The sequence below is a fragment of the Balaenoptera ricei genome, chromosome 17, assembly GCF_028023285.1.
Source record: "Balaenoptera ricei isolate mBalRic1 chromosome 17, mBalRic1.hap2, whole genome shotgun sequence".
NCBI classification, from domain to species: Eukaryota; Metazoa; Chordata; class Mammalia; order Artiodactyla; family Balaenopteridae; genus Balaenoptera; species Balaenoptera ricei.
Genome location: NC_082655.1, coordinates 290,192 through 305,241, shown reverse-complemented (window position 1 = coordinate 305,241; position 15,050 = coordinate 290,192). Strand labels below are relative to the sequence as shown.

The window sequence follows — 15,050 nt, the reverse complement described above, 5'->3', positions numbered from 1 at the left end:
TGCTTTCTTGAGGGGAACGGGGAGCTTCAGAAGGACACTCCTTGTTGGCCAGGGCTGGGGGTGTCCATGCTGGAGAGGCAGGGATCCTGGCTTGGAAAAGGAGAGAGTATTTTCCATAAGACTCTTGGGTAAGAGCCAGAGGGTCAAAGTGGTACAAGGCTAGCGTCAGAAGCCTCCCTGGTGGGGGGCGGGTTCCCCATTACTGGCATGCAGCCCTGATCTTGGGGCCTGGCTGCCAGCTTCTGCTCAGGCTGGCAAAGAGGGCCAACAGTTGGCTGCTGAGGCTCTGAGCTGACCAGGCACGATGTGTCAGGGTGACAGGGCCCCTTTGGGGCCTCACTTGGGAGGGCTGGGGCACTGCCAGCTCATCTGTCCAGGGCAGGTTGCTTGGCATGGCCACCAGTGCTGGGTGGCATGGGCTTGGGTCACCCTCTCCGCTGGACATTGACCTGGTCAGCCCAGTGTCCACAGGCCCCGCCCCCCCGTCCCTGAGCATCAGTGGTTGGAGGGGTGTCCTCAGCACAGCGGGGGGGGGGCCGCGGGGAGGCTGCTGGTTAAATTTAGAGTGTGGGGTGGTGCGCTGCCCAAGGTCCACTTGCCACCACAGCTGCCACATGGCCCTGCTGCCAGGGGGCGGGCGGGGCCTGGCTCTGCCAGCGGCTGGGCCCATATTAACCTGTTCTCCAGCCCGGGGCCCAGAGAGGCCTGCAGACTGGGAGGCAGAGGTGACAGAGGCAGCAGCAGAGCAGGAGACGCAGGTGAGAGGCTGCCGTCTGGCCTCCTGTTTCCTCTCCAGCCGGCAGGAGCAAAGGGGCCAAGCTTTCCCCAGGCCTGACCAGCCACCCACAGCCCCGCTCAGCTGAGAGGGCCTGCTGCTCCCTGACCCTCGCTGCGGAGCCAGATCCTGGTGCTGCGGTGGCCACCGCTGGGCATGGCCTATCAGCTCCCTGCAGGGCCTGTGAAGGTGGGGCCCTGAGGGCTTATCATGGCTCGCTTCCCACTCTCTCCACCAATCAGGAGCCACAGGGAAGGGACGCTTAGGTCACCCTGCCTGTGGTGTGGCCCCAAGGGCAGCCCCAGGCTGGTGTGTGTTTGGCGAAAGGGCAGGACAGCAGCCCAGAGCAGCTGAGGTGTCCAAGGGCCCTGCGAAGGCCCAGAGCTGCCCTGCCCCTCCCCCAACACCCCAACCCAACGACTCCAGCCTTGCAGCACTGATGGGGGACTGAGGTCCGGCCCCAGGGCTCTTGCTGCCGCGGGCCATGGTCCCCAGCGCAGGAGGGGCCAGATGGAACCCCCGCATCTGAAGCCTCACTCCCCTCCCCGGACAGCCCCAGGATTCCTGAGGCCTGGCTCAGTTACCCGGGAGACAGGCCTACTCTGCTGGCCCAAGCAAAGATGGGGGGGGTCCAAAAGGGCTAGGCCTCGGCCGAGCCCTACTGGGGTAAATCTCCAGAGGCCCCAGGCCTCACTCTCCCCTCCAGGTTCAGCTCTGCCAGGCTCTGCCAACCCCTCAGGGCACTCAGCCCACCTCCCCTCCCCCAAGCCTAGTCCCTCAGAGCTGCTTGACCCTTCCGTCTGTCCCTACCTCCCATGTGGGTCTCCTGCTCCCCTGTCATGGGGACACTGGGCGGGCACTGGGCCTCACCCCAAGCCCCGCCTGTCTTCTCACCCACTCCCTGTGGCTCCCCAGGGCAGAACTGTGCCCAGACGGGTGGGGCGGGGCCTGGCGGGCCCAGCTCCTTCAGCCTTTTCTGTCCCTTTCAGTGGGGCCAGCAGGCTGCAGTGAAGAGGGTGCCCCCTTCCCGGCCCTGGCCCACCAAGCCGGGACCCAGCTTCCCTCACCCACACTTCTGGATCCTGACGCCTCCTGAGTCTCCTTCTTGCCCGGTCCGAGCAGGATCATGGCCTTGAGAACAGGTGACCACGGTCAGGCTGCAACGAACGGGCTGAAGGAGAAGGTGCTGACGCTGGACACCATGAACCCGTGTGTCCGGAAGGTGGAGTATGCGGTACGAGGCCCAATCGTGCTGCGGGCGCTGGAGCTGGAGCAGGAGCTGCGCCAGGTAGGATCCTGAGCCCCACCACTGCCTCAGGGCTGCACCGGGGCACTGAGTGGCCCCATTCTCCCCCCACCCGTGGGCCGAATGAGACAAGGCCTGTGGGAGCGATAAGGTCCGTTGTCACTGCCCATGCCCCCCCCCGCCCCCCCGCCACAGGGCGTAAAGAAGCCCTTCACTGAAGTCATCCGAGCTAACATCGGGGACGCACAGGCCATGGGGCAGACGCCTATCACCTTCCTGCGCCAGGTGAGGCTCAGTACTGCCCTGCACCCCTTCCCTGTCAGCCCATGTGCCCTGGCCCCAGCACTCGCTCCTCCCAGGTCCTGGCGCTCTGCGTCCACCCTGATCTCCTGAACAGCCCTGACTTCCCCGACGACGCCAAGAGGAGGGCGGAGCGCATCTTGCAGGCATGTGGGGGCCACAGCCTGGGTGAGTGCCAGAACCTGCCCAAGCCCCAGGGAGGGGCAGGAACAGGAGCTGGAGGAGGCTGTCCCAGGAGACGGGGGGATCTGCCCGCTGGAAAGGGCGGATCTCCTCGGGAGGGATGCAAGGGGACCTCACCTGTCCCATCCCCACTCCCACCCCGTCCTCCCTGTCCCCGGGCCCAGGGGCCTACAGCATCAGCTCTGGCACCCAGCTGATCCGCGAGGACGTGGCGCGGTACATTGAGCGGCGCGATGGAGGCATTCCCGCCGACCCCAATAACATCTTCCTGTCCACGGGGGCCAGCGACGCCATCGTGGTAGGCCGGGGCAGCGCGGGAAGACACCGCGGCTCCTAGTGCGCGGCCGAGCGGGTCGGCTCGTCCTGACACGGCGGCGCCCGGGGCGGGGGACGGGTGCAGCCCTCGGCCCGCCAACCCCGCCTCCCGGTCCCACCCACAGACGTTGCTGAAGTTGCTGGTGGCCGGCGAGGGTCGCACGCGCACGGGCGTGCTCATCCCCATCCCTCAGTATCCACTCTACTCCGCCGCGCTGGCCGAGCTCAGCGCGGTGCAGGTAGACTACTACCTGGACGAGGAGCGCGCCTGGGCGCTCGACGTGGCCGAGCTGCGGCGCGCGCTGCTCCAGGCGCGTGACCACTGTCGCCCCCGCGCGCTCTGCATCATCAACCCCGGCAACCCCACCGGTGCGCGCCCCTACCCGCCCCCGCCCCCCCCCGCCCTGGCCCGAACAGGCACCCCCGCCCTCTGCGCCTGGGTCAGCCTACCGCTCCGCCCGCCGCCCCGCGGAGAGCAGCGCGCCCCCTCAGCCGACCCCGGACCCGTCTGTGCCCCAGGGCAGGTGCAGACCCGCGAGTGCATTGAGGCCGTGATCCGCTTCGCCTTTGAGGAGGGGCTCTTCCTGTTGGCCGATGAGGTGCTGGCCGGGGCCCCCGCAGGTAGGGGTCGGAGGGCGGCGGCGCGCGCCCCCGTGACGCACCCCGCTGTCGCCCGTCCGCCCGTCCAGGTGTACCAGGACAACGTGTACGCCGAGGGCTCGCAGTTCCACTCGTTCAAGAAGGTGCTCACGGAGATGGGGCCGCCATACGCGGCGCGGCAGGAGCTCGCCTCCTTCCACTCGGTCTCCAAGGGCTACATGGGCGAGTGCGTGCTGGCCGGGCGGGGCCGGGCACCCGGGCCGCGGCCTGGCTCACTTCGCCCGCCAGGCCGGCCCCTCCTTGCCTGCCCTGCCTCGACGCCCGCCCTCGCCTCGCAGGTGCGGCTTCCGCGGCGGCTACGTGGAGCTGGTGAACATGGACGCAGCGGTACAGCAGCAGATGCAGAAGCTGCGGAGCGTGCGCCTGTGCCCGCCCACGCCGGGCCAGGTCCTGCTAGACGTGGCGGTCAGCCCGCCCGCGCCCTCCGACCCCTCCTTCGCGCAGTTCCAGGCGGTGAGTGGGCGGGGCCGCGGGGTCAGGGCGCCGCGCCCCTGGCCCAGCCTGACCGGCTCTCCCTCCACGGCCGCAGGAGAAGCGGGCGGTGCTGGCCGAGCTGGCGGCCAAGGCCAAGCTCACGGAGCAGGTCTTCAACGAGACTCCCGGCATCCGCTGCAATCCGGTGCAGGGAGCCATGTACTCCTTCCCGCGCGTGCAGCTGCCCCCTCGCGCGGTGCAGCGCGCTCAGGTCCGGCGTGCGGCGTGCGGCGTGCGGGGCGGGGCGGGGACCGCGCGGCCTGGGACGCCCCGCCCTGACCCGCCCCTCCGCCCGCCCGCCCCCAGGAGCTGGGCCTGGCTCCCGACATGTTCTTTTGCCTGCGCCTCCTGGAGGAGACCGGCATCTGCGTGGTGCCTGGCAGCGGCTTCGGGCAGCGGGAAGGCACCTACCACTTCCGGTGAGGCTGGGCCCCGCAGCCCCTCCCCGCGACCCCAACCCCATTCGCTTACCTTCTTCCCCCTTTTAGGATGACCATTCTGCCCCCCATGGAGAAGCTGCGGCCCTTGCTGGAAACGCTGAGCCAGTTCCACGCCAAGTTCACCCGCGAGTACTCCTGAGGACACCGCTGGGGGCCAGGCTGGGCCGGCAGGGAGGACCCCGGGCGGACAGTGCTCAGGGTCCTGGGGTCTCTGGAGCGCTCTGGACTTGCTCCTGCTGCCTGTGTGGCTGGGCCCCTGCCTCTTTTCAGGCCCCTAATAAAGCAGTGGGTTGGCTTGGCTGCTTGGAGGCTGTGTGCACACCTGTATGCGCCTCCGCCGCCTTGTCCATTCCTGACTGCCTTTCTGTGTGGGGTTCTGTGCAGGCCTGGGGGCCCGGGAGGAGTGGTCAGGGAGGGCTTCCAGGGGAGGTGACCTTCTTACAGGATGGATTTGGCGGGATGGGGTGAGCACTGGGAAGCGGAGTGACCGTGAGAACTCAAAGGGGCAGTCTTGGTTCCTGTAAGTGGGCGCGGGCAGTGGTGCTGCCACTTTGGACAGCTGGAGGAGCGGTGGTGCTGGCCCAAGAGCAGGGACGGGAGGAAGAGCAAACTGGTCTCGCTTTGCCATGTTGTGTGTGGTGTGTGACATCCACGTGCAAATGCAGTTCTTGGGCTGGGAAGCAGTGAGAGGGGAGGCCCCCTCCTGAGCTGGGGCACCCAAAGGCAAGTTTGGGGGAAGAGAGCACGGAAGATGCTGAGGAAGAGGTGCCCTGTGGAGCTCTGGGCTGAAGGACCTGGGCTGGGGGCTGGCGGGCAGCCCTGTGTCGTTGACACTGGCACGCGAGGATGTGCATGCCAGACACTGTTGTGGATCACTGCACAAAGGGTCCTCTCTGGTGGGCACTGTAGTCCCCATTTCATAGATAAGGAAACCTGGGCCCCCAAAATGTGTGGAAATGAAAGGAAGCTCACTCCGCGTGGCCTCAGCAGCTGATGGAATGTCTTGGCTCAAGTGTCTGCAAGTTGGTCTAGGGGTTGGCAGGCCTCAGCGACCCACGGGCTTAGGGAGAGTGTTGGCCAAGGCCCCAGCTCCACTCTGGATGCGGTTGTTAACCATAGTCCCTGCTTCACTATCTCCCCTGGGCCTCAGGTGCCCCACACAGCAAGGCTCTGGGCAGGAGAGGGCAGGGGAGGCGCAGGTTTCTCGTCGGGTGGACCCCGCCCCGCCCCGCCCCGCCCTGCCCCGCCCTCTCCATGGCCAGCTGGGGTCAGGCTGGGGCCGGCGTGGACTGGCTCTCCTGGCCTCGTCGCTAGACACTAGAGGGCGTTTCGGGCAGCAGCCGGGTGCCTCCTTGGGCTGAATGTGGGCTCAGGCCTTTCCCACGAACTTCCTGCCTTCCACGACGCTCTGCGGCCACTGGCCTAGGGAGGGCGCTGAGACCACTAGCACAGCGAGGTGAGGGTCCAGCAGCCGAAGTAAGCGGTAGTAGACAGTGGGTCCTCCGTGGGGGGCCCAGTGGACCCTGCGGCCACCAGGCTCCAGGTGAGACACCAGGAAGCACTTCCGGAGAGTTAGGGTCTGGGGACCGGATCTGATAGCCCTGGGAGGGACCTGAATGGGCCGCGGGTTCGGCCGCTTCCGACGTTCGAGGACAGCTGGCCACCGGGGGCGCCAGAAGGCGGCCGGCGCTCTAGCCCGCCCGCGTGCTCTATGGCCGCCGCGTCTCCGGGTTGCGCCGCCCGGGCCGGAGCGCTGCCCCAGCCCCGCCGTGGAGGAGTCCTGCAGTTCTTCGGCGTTCTGACGCCCCCAGGACCCAAGGGCGCGGGTGCGGACGCCAGCCTGTCCAACCCTGGCCCAGCCCCAGAGCCATGCCGCTCCGTGACCCCTGACCCCATCCCGACCGGACCGGACCCCCCTCGGAAGCACCCTGCCCCCACTCTGACTGGAACCTCTCATGCCGCCCCGGCCGGCCTTGAACCCAGACCCAGCCACTAGAGCTTGGGCCCCAGCCCCCGCCCCAGCGCCCCGCCTCCTCGCCATGCGTGGGAAGCTGCTGCCGCTGGCCGGCCTTTACCTGGTGCAGGGCCTGCCCTATGGGCTGCAGTCTGGGCTGCTGCCCGTGCTGCTGCGGGCCCGCGGCCTCTCCCTGACACGCGTGGGACTGGCCAAGGCCCTGTACGCACCGTGGCTGTTCAAGCTTGTGTGGGCCCCGCTGGTGGACACTCGGGGCTCCCCAAGGGCCTGGCTGACGCTCAGCACAGCTGCTCTGGGCCTGGTGTGTGGGCTGCTGGCATACCACCCTCCCGCCACAGCTGGTCAGGCCGGGCTGCCTGTCACGGTGGCGGGGCTGCTTCTGCTGCTGAATCTGGCTGCAGCTGTGCAGGATGTGGCCCTGGACATGCTGGCTGTGCGGCTCCTGGAGCCCGCAGAGCTGGGACCTGGCAACACTGTGCAGGTGGTCGCGTACAAGCTGGGGGCGGTGCTGGCTGGGGGTGGGCTGCTGGCCTTGGTGCCCACCCTCTCCTGGCCCCTGCTCTTTCTGCTCCTGGCTGCCACTTATTGGTTGGCTGCTGCCTTGACCTGGGTGGCACCAGCCCTGCGACAGCTTCCCCCACCTCTGCCCTCAGAACACCCCCGACACACCCTGCACCTTGGGCAGGACTTGCTGGCCGTGCCTGGGACCCTGTGGACAGTGGGCTTCGTGCTCACCTACAAGCTGGGTGAGTCAGGCACAGCAGGGGTGGGCCCACAGGAGCCCCGGAACTCACCTGCAGGGCTGCCTTTCCTCTTTGGGGTCTGACCTGAAGTCTGGAGCCCAGCCCGGCCCTCTGCAGGTCCAGCTCCAGCCACACTCCCTTGAGCCTCTCTGAGCTGCTTCACGCTGACCCTGAGCGTCGTCGAAGCCCAGCCCCAGCTGTCTCCTGGCATCTGTGGCCCAGAAAAAGGCAGGGCTGGGGGAGCATGACTGAGGCCCAGGCGGAGGTGTGCCAGCCACCCCTACTGACTCTCTCCACAGGTGAGCAGGGCACCAGCGCCCTGTTCCCACTGCTCTTGTTGGACTGCGGCATCTCTACCCCAGAGCTGGGGCTGTGGAATGGTGTGGGCGCTGTGGCCTGCTCCATTGCCGGCTCATCCCTGGGTGGGGCCCTCCTGGCCAGGCGCCGGTGAGCCCCCCTCAGCCTGCCCCACCCACCTCTCTCCCCTTCCTTCCCCACACCCTCTGACCTGCCCCATCACCCCACCCCAGGCAGCCACTGCCCCTGTTGAAGTCAGCGCTTCAGTTCCGTCTGGGTGGCCTGGCCTGCCAGACTGCCCTGCTCTTTCACCTGGACAGCCCTGGGGCCAGCCTGGCCCCCAGCGCAGTCCTGAGAGGTGAGGGGTGGGCCACAGGGGGGAGGAGCTTGGAGTCCTGGGCCCTGCTGACCTCAGCCCTCCCAGGGGCAGCCCTGCTGAGTCTGTGTCTGCAGCACTTCCTGGGGGGCCTGGTCACAACCGCCACCTTCACCCTGATGATGCGCTGCAGCCAGCTGGCACCAAGTGCCCTGCAGGTGAGGGGGTGTGGCTGCAACACCAGGGGCTGCAGGACTGGAGTCCAAGCAGGTCCCGAAGTGATCCCCCCCGCCCCCACCCCGCAGGCCACACACTACAGTCTCCTGGCCACTCTGGAGCTGCTGGGGAAGCTGCTGATGGGCACGCTGGCTGGAGCCCTGGCTGACAGCCTGGGGCCACGTCTCTGCTTCTTTGTCTTCCTCGCTCTCTCGGCCGCACCCATGCAGTACCTGGGCCTTGCACCCAACACCCTGGCCTGAACTGGGTGGCCAGACTTATCAATAAAGTGGAGCGTGCCTTTGGACTGTGTCTGGGATGAGTGACATGCAAGGCTGTCCTCAGGCTGGGGGTTGTCCGCGGTGGAAGAAGTGTTCCTGAAAATGACTCGAGCATCTTTTATTCTGCGCTTTGGGGCCTCCTTGCCCCCACGCTACTGATGGTGGCCTTTGTCCAGAGTGGTTGGTCGCTGTCCTGACCACTGATATCTGTGCCCATCTTTGCCTTGAGGACCTGCTGCACCTGACACCCCCCATGCTGTGGCCACGCAGCCCCTGCTCAGGCCCGTGTCTGTGACGTGGGGGAACTGGGTCCTTCCGCGGCAGGGTGGTCAGCAGCCCCACAGCAGGATCTCCTCTGTGGCCAGGTGCACGAGGGCATGGAAGCTCAGGTGCAGGTACTTTCTCCAGAAGCGCTGGTCCCGCCCGTACACCTGGGCCGGATAGCAGGGGCTTCCTGCAGTGGGAGGAGACGCGGCTCTGAGGACTCTGGCCAGGTCTGCCCCCAGCCCCCACCTTGCTCAGGGCTGGGCCTCCTAGCTCCGCACCGATGCCGTGGAAGACCCGGGCCACGGCCCTGCCCGAGAACCGCTGCTCTGGCCACGAGGACAGGAGGTGGCGGATGTCCCGGCGGATCTGGTCCTCCCAGTCCTGGAGCTGCCGGTGGGGACACGTGGCACGTTGCTCCGCAGTGGTCGGCGAGGGGCGGGAGGCAGGTGTGTGCCTGCAGCTGGGGGTGCGTCCCCTCTGTAACTCCTCTCCCCCCCCGCCTCCCCGGAGGCCCCGACACTCACCCTGGCCTGTCCTGGCTCAGGGTCCTCCTCGGTCTCCACGCCCCCCGGTGCTTCTAACTCTTCCTCGAAGTAGTGGCTGAGCAGGGCCTTGAGCCTGACGCTGCGTGCCTCATCGGGCTGCTCCAGACACGGCCCGCAGCTGGGGAAGGCCACGCTGGGGTGGCGAGAGCCTATCAGAGCGGCCCGCCTTGGGGAGGATGGGGTGACCCAGGCCCTGCCCACCCTCTCCTGCACCTGTGAAAAGCCCGGAAGGTGCGGTGCAGACGGGCCAGGGCTTCTCGCTCACGGGCCTGCACGCGGCCATGCAGGAAGTCACAGATCTGGTCCTTCTCCTGGGCTGTCAGGTCTCCGGGGCTGTGCAGGTGGAAGGCCAGCTCCCTGAACTCCACCAGCACCCCCGTGCCCCGAGGCACACCTGCCAGATAGGGTGTCAGAAACTGGCAGAAAGGCGGCAAACAGGCGGCAAGCAGGGCTGGGGGCGGGCGCACCTGTCCCAGGCCCTGGATCCCACCGCAGCTGGTGGAGAGCCCGCCGCATGGGGGCCAGCTCCCAGCCCATAGAGTCTGCCAGCTCGACCACGTCCAGCTCCACAGAACTGCTTCCCCCACCTGTCTTCTTGGGGCACTGCCGGGCCAAACACACAGCCAGGGGGGGACACCTGTACCAGGGGAAGGGACATGTGACTGGCAGCCCTGGTTCTCTGTCCCTGTTCTGAGCCAGGGGTGGGATGTACGCTCACCTGCGGGCCAGGGCCTGGAGCTGGGTGGGGCCCCCGGGGCAGCGCAGGTGGCAGCAGGCATAGGTGGGCGCCAGCAGCTTCAGCCAACGCTGTGGGTGCAGCTCAAGGTAGCACAGCAGAGTCTCGATCGCTGGGGGCAGAGCAGGGCTCAGAAGATGCGGGGATGCTGGGGTGTCCCCCCACCCCCCCCTCTCACGCTCCCTGCTCCTCACCCTCCTCGGGCATATCCAGGGCTTGCACGGTTGGCTGCACCGGGAGCGCCCGCTTGTGGCCCGGGCACCGGGTTGTGTGCTCGAGGCCGGGATGGTCAGCATCCTGGGGAGATGTAGCCACAAGGACCCTGCCCGAGTGCCTTTCCCCGCTCTCGTCTCCCTGCTGCTCTGGGGGCTGCCGAGTGCAAGCACAGGGCGGGAACACGCGCTGCACCAGCCTCTTCACGGCGAGGAAGTCGATGACGTTGGCGTGAACGTGTCTGCGCAGCTCCCACAGATCCTCACCCTGCAGCAGGGCAGCATGAACGCGGGGCCGCAGCGGGGGGCGGGGCTGGGGGCGCGGTGGTGGGACGGGTACCCACCTGGGGCCGGAGGAAGACGTGGCAGTGTGCAGGCAGCCCGTCACGCCCAGCCCGGCCCACAGCCTGCACGTAGCTCTCAAAGCTCGGGGGCAACCCCAGGTGCAGCACGGCCCGCACGTCTGGCCGGTCCAGCCCCATCCCGAAGGCCACCGTGGCCACCACCACCCGCAGCCGGCCCTCCATGAAGGCCCGTTGCACCCGCCGCCGCTCCCGGCCGCCCATGCCGGCATGGTAGGCTTCAGCCACAGCCTCCGGGGCTCGGCCTGCAGGGAAGACCCACGATGGTCAGGTGGGGCATGTGTCCGGGGCCCATCTGTGGGGTGCAGGCCTGCCTCCACCTCACCTCGGGATCCTGGGGCCCGGGCCTCACGCAGGCAGGTGCGCAGCAGGGCAGAGACACGCTCCGTGTCCTCTCGTCTGTTACAGTAGACGATGACAGAGTCCAGGGCACGGAAACGATCACTCTGCAGCAGCGTCACCAGAGCCTGGAGAGGACAAGGGTCAGCACGAGCAGTCGGAAGGCAGGGCCTCTGCTTGGCCCACGTGTGCGTGCTTACCTGGTCTGGGTCCCTGTCCGAAGACACAGAGAGGTGCAGATTGGCAGGGATGGTGCCCGGCCCCCTGAGGATAGACTCTTCGGCCACGCCCAGGTGCCGGGCCACGTCAAGGGCAGTGCTGCGCGTGGCCGTGGCTGTGAGACCCAGGAAGCAGCCAATACCCATGCATTCCCGCAACACCTGTGTGGAGAGGAGTGGTGAGACGCCCAACCTTCCTTGGTCTGCTCACGTAGCACCCCACCCCCACCGCCCCCGCCCCAAAACTTACCTGGCAGACACGCAGGTAGCAGGGCCGGAAGTTGTGGGACCACTGGGAGAGGCAGTGGGCCTCATCGATGCAGGCAAAGGCAACCAGTGGCAGCTGAGTGAGGAGGGCAGCGCCCCCCGCCCCAACCAGCGCCTCTGGCGACAGCATCAGCACTTGCACCTGGGCTGACCGAACCTGAGGATGATGGCAAGGTCAGGAGCACCGCCAAGGCATCTGCCTGCTGCCTCTGCCTGTCTCGCCCTGCGAGGACGCCTTACCTTCTGCAGGGCAGAGTCCCGCTGCTTCTGGGTCATCCCCGAGTGGATGCAGACCGCCTTCAGGCCTGGGGGCAAGCCGGAAACCTGCAGGTACAGGAGCACAGCCTGTCACAGGCCACCAGCCCTGGCCCTTCCCCACGTGCCTCTTAGAATGGTTTGGCCTGACAACTACTGCTGTGTCCCCTGCAGGATCTCTGGGAGAAAAACCCAGACCCTGGGTCCTACGACTAAGGGTTCAGAGCCACGTGTGGGCTTTGACTCAGGAGCACTGGAGACAGGTCCCAGTGGGGATGCCCCGCCCCCGAGCTGCTCCTCTTGTGGGTGGGCCCGGGTCTAGCCAGCTGTGTCCCTGCTGCCTTTGGGCCACTGCCAGCTTATGGACAGAGCTGAGAATGGCCTGCGACTTGCCACTCGGGGGTGGGGGTGGGGCAAGAAGCAGCAGCCCAAGTGGGTCAACAGAGCCATGGGTACCAGTTCTTGCCTTCTGCACCTACCCAAGGACCCTGTCCACCAACCTGGTTGTCCATGAGCGACATGAGAGGAGAGACGACCAATGTGAGGCAGGGGCTTCGCCGGAAGTAGAGCAGTGCAGGGAGCTGGTAGCACAGGGACTTACCAGCCCCTGTGGGCAGCACCAGCAGCGTGGACATGCCTGGGTGTTACAGAGGGTCAAGAGCACAGCTCTGCGGCCCAGCCTCAGTCCCACCACGCCCCCTGCCGGCCACACTCACCAGACAGGATCCGCATGACCACACGCTCCTGCAAAGGGTAGAAGGCTTGGTGCCCCAGCTGCTCCAGGGCCTGAAACACCTCAGCTGGCGTGTCTGTGGACACAGGTATCAGTCAGCATGGCCCCGAGTCGCCCCCACCCCCCAGTCAAGGCTCTGGAGCTGGTAGGCGTCTACTCACCTACCACCTGCCCCAAAGGCCCTGGCGGATAGAGTGGTGGCACAGGAGGCAGACAAGGAGCCTTGGGCACAGACTGCCCTGTGGGCACCAGCAGCTCAGGCCCTGCAGGCTCTGTGTGTTCTTCACCTGCCGAGAGCAGATAAGATAGGGTAGGACAGGAGCTCCGGACTGGTCTGGGGTCACTCTGGCAAGAAAGCCACTTGCTACAACCTCTCCTCCACCTCTTTGCTCACCAGAGAGTTGGCGGCAGGCAGTGCCCATTCTCTGGGATACTTCCTTGAACGTGGCCCGGGTCTGTGTGCCACCCTCATCCTTGCCACCCTCCTTCTGAGGGGCCAAGGTAAGTTCTGGACCAGGGGCAGGAGTTAGGAGGGCCTTTTACTTGAGCCAGAGCCGCCTCCCCAAAGAGCACAACAACCCCTACAAGCAGCGCTGGCCCAAGCCACCCCCCAAGGCAGAGGCCTCACCTGGCTGAGGGCACTGGGATGCCCAGTGACTGAACTGCCCACACGGGGAGCAGGAATCCTGGGCTGTGGTTCTGGGCTGACCACCCCCAAAACACTCTCTTTTTTTCTGCCACTTCTGCTTCCATACCTAGTGGGGACACAAATGAGACTCACAGAGCAAGAAGCAAGGCAGGTGAGCGGGAGCATCTGGCGCCAGCTTCCCACCTGCTTGCGGAGGAGCCTGCCCCTTGAGGCCGGGCCCCGCGCGTAGCGTTTCTGCTTCATGTTGAGCCGCACATAGTTCCCCCTGTCGCGGACAGCAAGTCTAGAAGAGACGCACAGGTCAACTGCACCCACAGCCCTCCCCACCATGGCGCGACTGAGGGCAGCGCTGCTGGGGGGCTAGGGCAGTGATACCTGGGGGCTGGGGGCTTGCTGGGGGGCTGTGCCTGCACAGGCTGCTCTGGACAGTCTTCTGCAGGCGCTGCAGCGCCAGCTCCCGCAGGCAGCGGTCCTGCTCGGTCACTGTCCTGCTGGGTCTGTGCAGGGCTTCCCTCCAGCTCCCCACTCCATCTCCGCTTCTTGCCTTGACGGGTACCAGGCTGGGAGTTCCCTGCACTGATACCAGCTGCTGGGAGGGTTGGAGCCTCTGGGCCCTGTAAAGGCGCCTCTGGGCCCTGTAAAGGCACCTCAGGGCCAGCGCTGGGACCGAGGACAGATGCAACACCTGGAGTAAGAAGCTGGGACTCCTCTGTACCCAGGCAAGGCTGGCAGGCCCTGGGAACCCCCAGAAAATCTGGGGTCCCGTTGTGACACCGCTGCAGCCAGCCTAGGTCTAGGGAGCCCAGCCGCAGGCTCAGGGATGCCCTCAGCTGCTGGGGCCGGCCTGGCCTCAGCTGGGGCCTGGGAGGCTGGGGGGGCACCTCACTGACTTCTTCTGGAGAGATGGTGGCAGCTCCTGTGCCTGGTGGCCCTGGGGAAGGCATCTTGGAGGAGGATCTTCGTGTAAGCCGAGGTATTCGGCCCAGGGCTGGCCCGGCCTGGGAGGGAGAGATAAGCAAGCAGGAACTCAGGCCCTTGGGGGTGCTGCAAACTCTGAAACCTGCTGGAGGCCCCACCTGTAACAGCTGGGCGACGTGAGAAACTTAAGGCTGGGACATAAAAGAAGTCGAGAGTAGAAGCTGACCCTGAGCTCTCCTGGAGAGCTGCGCCCTGGGAAATGCTGGAGTTGTGTGTGTGCGCGTGAATACGTGTGAAAGACTTAACAGAGTTGGGTGTCTGCTGACCCTGCTCCTGGGCCAAGAGTAGCTCTAGACACCGGCTGGACGCACTGCCTGCCCGACCCTCACCTGCAAACTGCCCTTTAGATTGGCCTTAAGCCTCTTCCCGTAGTCCTGCACAGATCCCTGAGAGCTGAGCCTGGATGGAGGATGGGGGCTCTGGGTCGCAGCCCGATTCAGGTGGGGCCCCCAGCAGCTGGGCTCCAGCATCTGCAGGAAGAGACGGTAGAGATCTAGGCCGCGGAAAGGCTGGCGTAGCGGGGGGACAGAAGTGTCTCCAGCCCCGGAGACCTAGGGGCGGGGGCTGTCCTTCCTCCACCCTGTCAGCCCGCCCCCTGAGTTCTTCGCCCCACAGAGCCTGGGTCACGACTCCTCCTGGATCCGGCATACAGGAAGTTGACCGACAGGCTGGGATGTCGAGCCCGGGTACCTCCTCGGCCGCCGCCGCGGGAACCGACTGCTCCGAGCCGTGAGGCCCGAGACCGCCGGCCTGACCCAGTGCCTCCTTCAGGGTGCGGTACTCCCGGTAGAGCGCTGAGGGCGGGGCCGGAGGGGGGTCGGTGTTCAGGAGGCAGGGCTCGGCTGGGCGTGGCGGTGGAGGCCGCCCGCCCCCTGCCCGCGTCCCCGGCCGCTCCCTCCGCCCCGCGCCCGCTCGCTCACCGCGGGTCTCCTCGGGCGCCGCTTCCACGTCCTCCTGTAAAGGGAGCGCGTCAGCCGGATGCCGCTCCCTCAGCTCCCCGCCCACGGGCAGCCCGCACCTGGCCCGGCAACCGCCCGCTCCGCCGCCGAAACGCGCACTCCCACGCCTGCAGCCGCTCCCACACAACACGCAGCCGCTCCATGGTCGCCTCGCTCTGCGCCCGGCGCCCCAGGAATCTCCCGCCAGGAGGGCGACGCCGGCCGCCAGCCACTGGGGGCGCTCGGCGGGGTTGGAGGCGGGGCGACGCGGAGGCCGCCGGGCCGGGGCAGCCAATCCGCGGGGCCATGGGGTGGCAGCCAATGGGGGGC

At 66.9% G+C, this 15,050-nt stretch overlaps 3 protein-coding genes across 12 annotated transcripts; 2 read left to right on the top strand and 1 right to left on the bottom strand.

Annotated features, from left to right (window-relative positions):
- Nucleotides 1–573: 573 nt before the first annotated feature.
- GPT (glutamic--pyruvic transaminase) lies at nt 574–5,796 on the top strand. 6 transcript variants are annotated; one of them, XM_059901479.1, is made up of 12 exons: nt 574–758; nt 1,898–2,063; nt 2,217–2,306; nt 2,381–2,489; nt 2,669–2,802; nt 2,945–3,188; nt 3,339–3,418; nt 3,509–3,562; nt 3,758–3,932; nt 4,009–4,164; nt 4,260–4,372; nt 4,442–5,796. In XM_059901479.1, exons 2-12 carry the CDS (start codon nt 1,902–1,904, stop codon nt 4,859–4,861), a joined length of 1,737 nt encoding a protein of 578 aa, XP_059757462.1. In that variant the 5' UTR covers nt 574–758; nt 1,898–1,901; the 3' UTR covers nt 4,862–5,796. The 6 variants fall into 6 exon arrangements, with proteins under 6 accessions (XP_059757462.1, XP_059757463.1, XP_059757461.1 ...); XM_059901480.1 differs by having other exon boundaries at nt 574–964; XM_059901478.1 differs by having other exon boundaries at nt 574–964; nt 1,765–2,063.
- A 333-nt stretch (nt 5,797–6,129) lies between these two features.
- Nucleotides 6,130–8,247, top strand: MFSD3 (major facilitator superfamily domain containing 3). Of its 3 annotated transcripts, none has more exons than XM_059901487.1 (5): nt 6,130–7,114; nt 7,411–7,558; nt 7,642–7,766; nt 7,862–7,942; nt 8,030–8,247. In XM_059901487.1, the coding sequence occupies exons 1-5, from the start codon at nt 6,349–6,351 to the stop codon at nt 8,107–8,109; spliced, it is 1,200 nt and encodes a 399-aa protein (XP_059757470.1). In that variant the 5' UTR covers nt 6,130–6,348; the 3' UTR covers nt 8,110–8,247. The 3 variants fall into 3 exon arrangements, with proteins under 3 accessions (XP_059757470.1, XP_059757469.1, XP_059757468.1); XM_059901486.1 differs by having other exon boundaries at nt 7,833–7,942; XM_059901485.1 differs by having other exon boundaries at nt 7,642–7,942.
- Nucleotides 8,248–8,324: 77 nt separating this feature from the next.
- Nucleotides 8,325–14,961, bottom strand: RECQL4 (RecQ like helicase 4). 3 transcript variants are annotated; one of them, XM_059901475.1, is made up of 23 exons: nt 14,801–14,961; nt 14,703–14,736; nt 14,473–14,576; nt 14,112–14,252; nt 13,180–13,802; nt 12,988–13,087; nt 12,784–12,910; nt 12,550–12,663; nt 12,317–12,442; nt 12,139–12,231; nt 11,923–12,059; nt 11,408–11,491; nt 11,151–11,324; nt 10,883–11,062; nt 10,669–10,810; nt 10,326–10,588; nt 9,964–10,249; nt 9,752–9,881; nt 9,501–9,670; nt 9,247–9,427; nt 9,013–9,166; nt 8,767–8,875; nt 8,325–8,675 (listed from the first exon to the last, which is right to left on the bottom strand). In XM_059901475.1, the coding sequence occupies exons 1-23, from the start codon at nt 14,882–14,884 to the stop codon at nt 8,551–8,553; spliced, it is 3,681 nt and encodes a 1,226-aa protein (XP_059757458.1). In that variant the 5' UTR covers nt 14,885–14,961; the 3' UTR covers nt 8,325–8,550. The 3 variants fall into 3 exon arrangements, with proteins under 3 accessions (XP_059757458.1, XP_059757457.1, XP_059757459.1); XM_059901474.1 differs by lacking the exon at nt 12,550–12,663 and having other exon boundaries at nt 14,801–14,960; XM_059901476.1 differs by lacking the exons at nt 12,550–12,663; nt 12,988–13,087; nt 13,180–13,802; ... (2 more) ...; nt 14,703–14,736; nt 14,801–14,961 and having other exon boundaries at nt 12,785–12,908.
- Nucleotides 14,962–15,050: the final 89 nt, after the last annotated feature.

What these genes read in the sequence shown, in the direction of transcription:
- GPT (XM_059901479.1), top strand. Translation starts at nt 1,902, where the DNA reads ATGGCCTTGAGAACAGGTGACCACGGTCAGGCTGCAACGAACGGGCTG. An exon ending in GGGCCAGCGACGCCATCGTG is followed by an intron (nt 2,803 to 2,944) that starts GTAGGCCGGGGC and finishes TCCCACCCACAG; the next exon opens with ACGTTGCTGAAGTTGCTGGT. An exon ending in GCGCGGTGCAGCGCGCTCAG is followed by an intron (nt 4,165 to 4,259) that starts GTCCGGCGTGCG and finishes GCCCGCCCCCAG; the next exon opens with GAGCTGGGCCTGGCTCCCGA.
- MFSD3 (XM_059901485.1), top strand. Translation starts at nt 6,349, where the DNA reads ATGCCGCCCCGGCCGGCCTTGAACCCAGACCCAGCCACTAGAGCTTGG. An exon ending in GCCCTCCTGGCCAGGCGCCG is followed by an intron (nt 7,559 to 7,641) that starts GTGAGCCCCCCT and finishes ACCCCACCCCAG; the next exon opens with GCAGCCACTGCCCCTGTTGA. An exon ending in TGGCACCAAGTGCCCTGCAG is followed by an intron (nt 7,943 to 8,029) that starts GTGAGGGGGTGT and finishes CCCACCCCGCAG; the next exon opens with GCCACACACTACAGTCTCCT.
- RECQL4 (XM_059901475.1), bottom strand. Translation starts at nt 14,884, where the DNA reads ATGGAGCGGCTGCGTGTTGTGTGGGAGCGGCTGCAGGCGTGGGAGTGC. An exon ending in ATCTAAAGGGCAGTTTGCAG is followed by an intron (nt 13,803 to 14,111) that starts GTGAGGGTCGGG and finishes TCTCCCTCCCAG; the next exon opens with GCCGGGCCAGCCCTGGGCCG. An exon ending in CCGGGCCCCAGGATCCCGAG is followed by an intron (nt 10,589 to 10,668) that starts GTGAGGTGGAGG and finishes TCTTCCCTGCAG; the next exon opens with GCCGAGCCCCGGAGGCTGTG.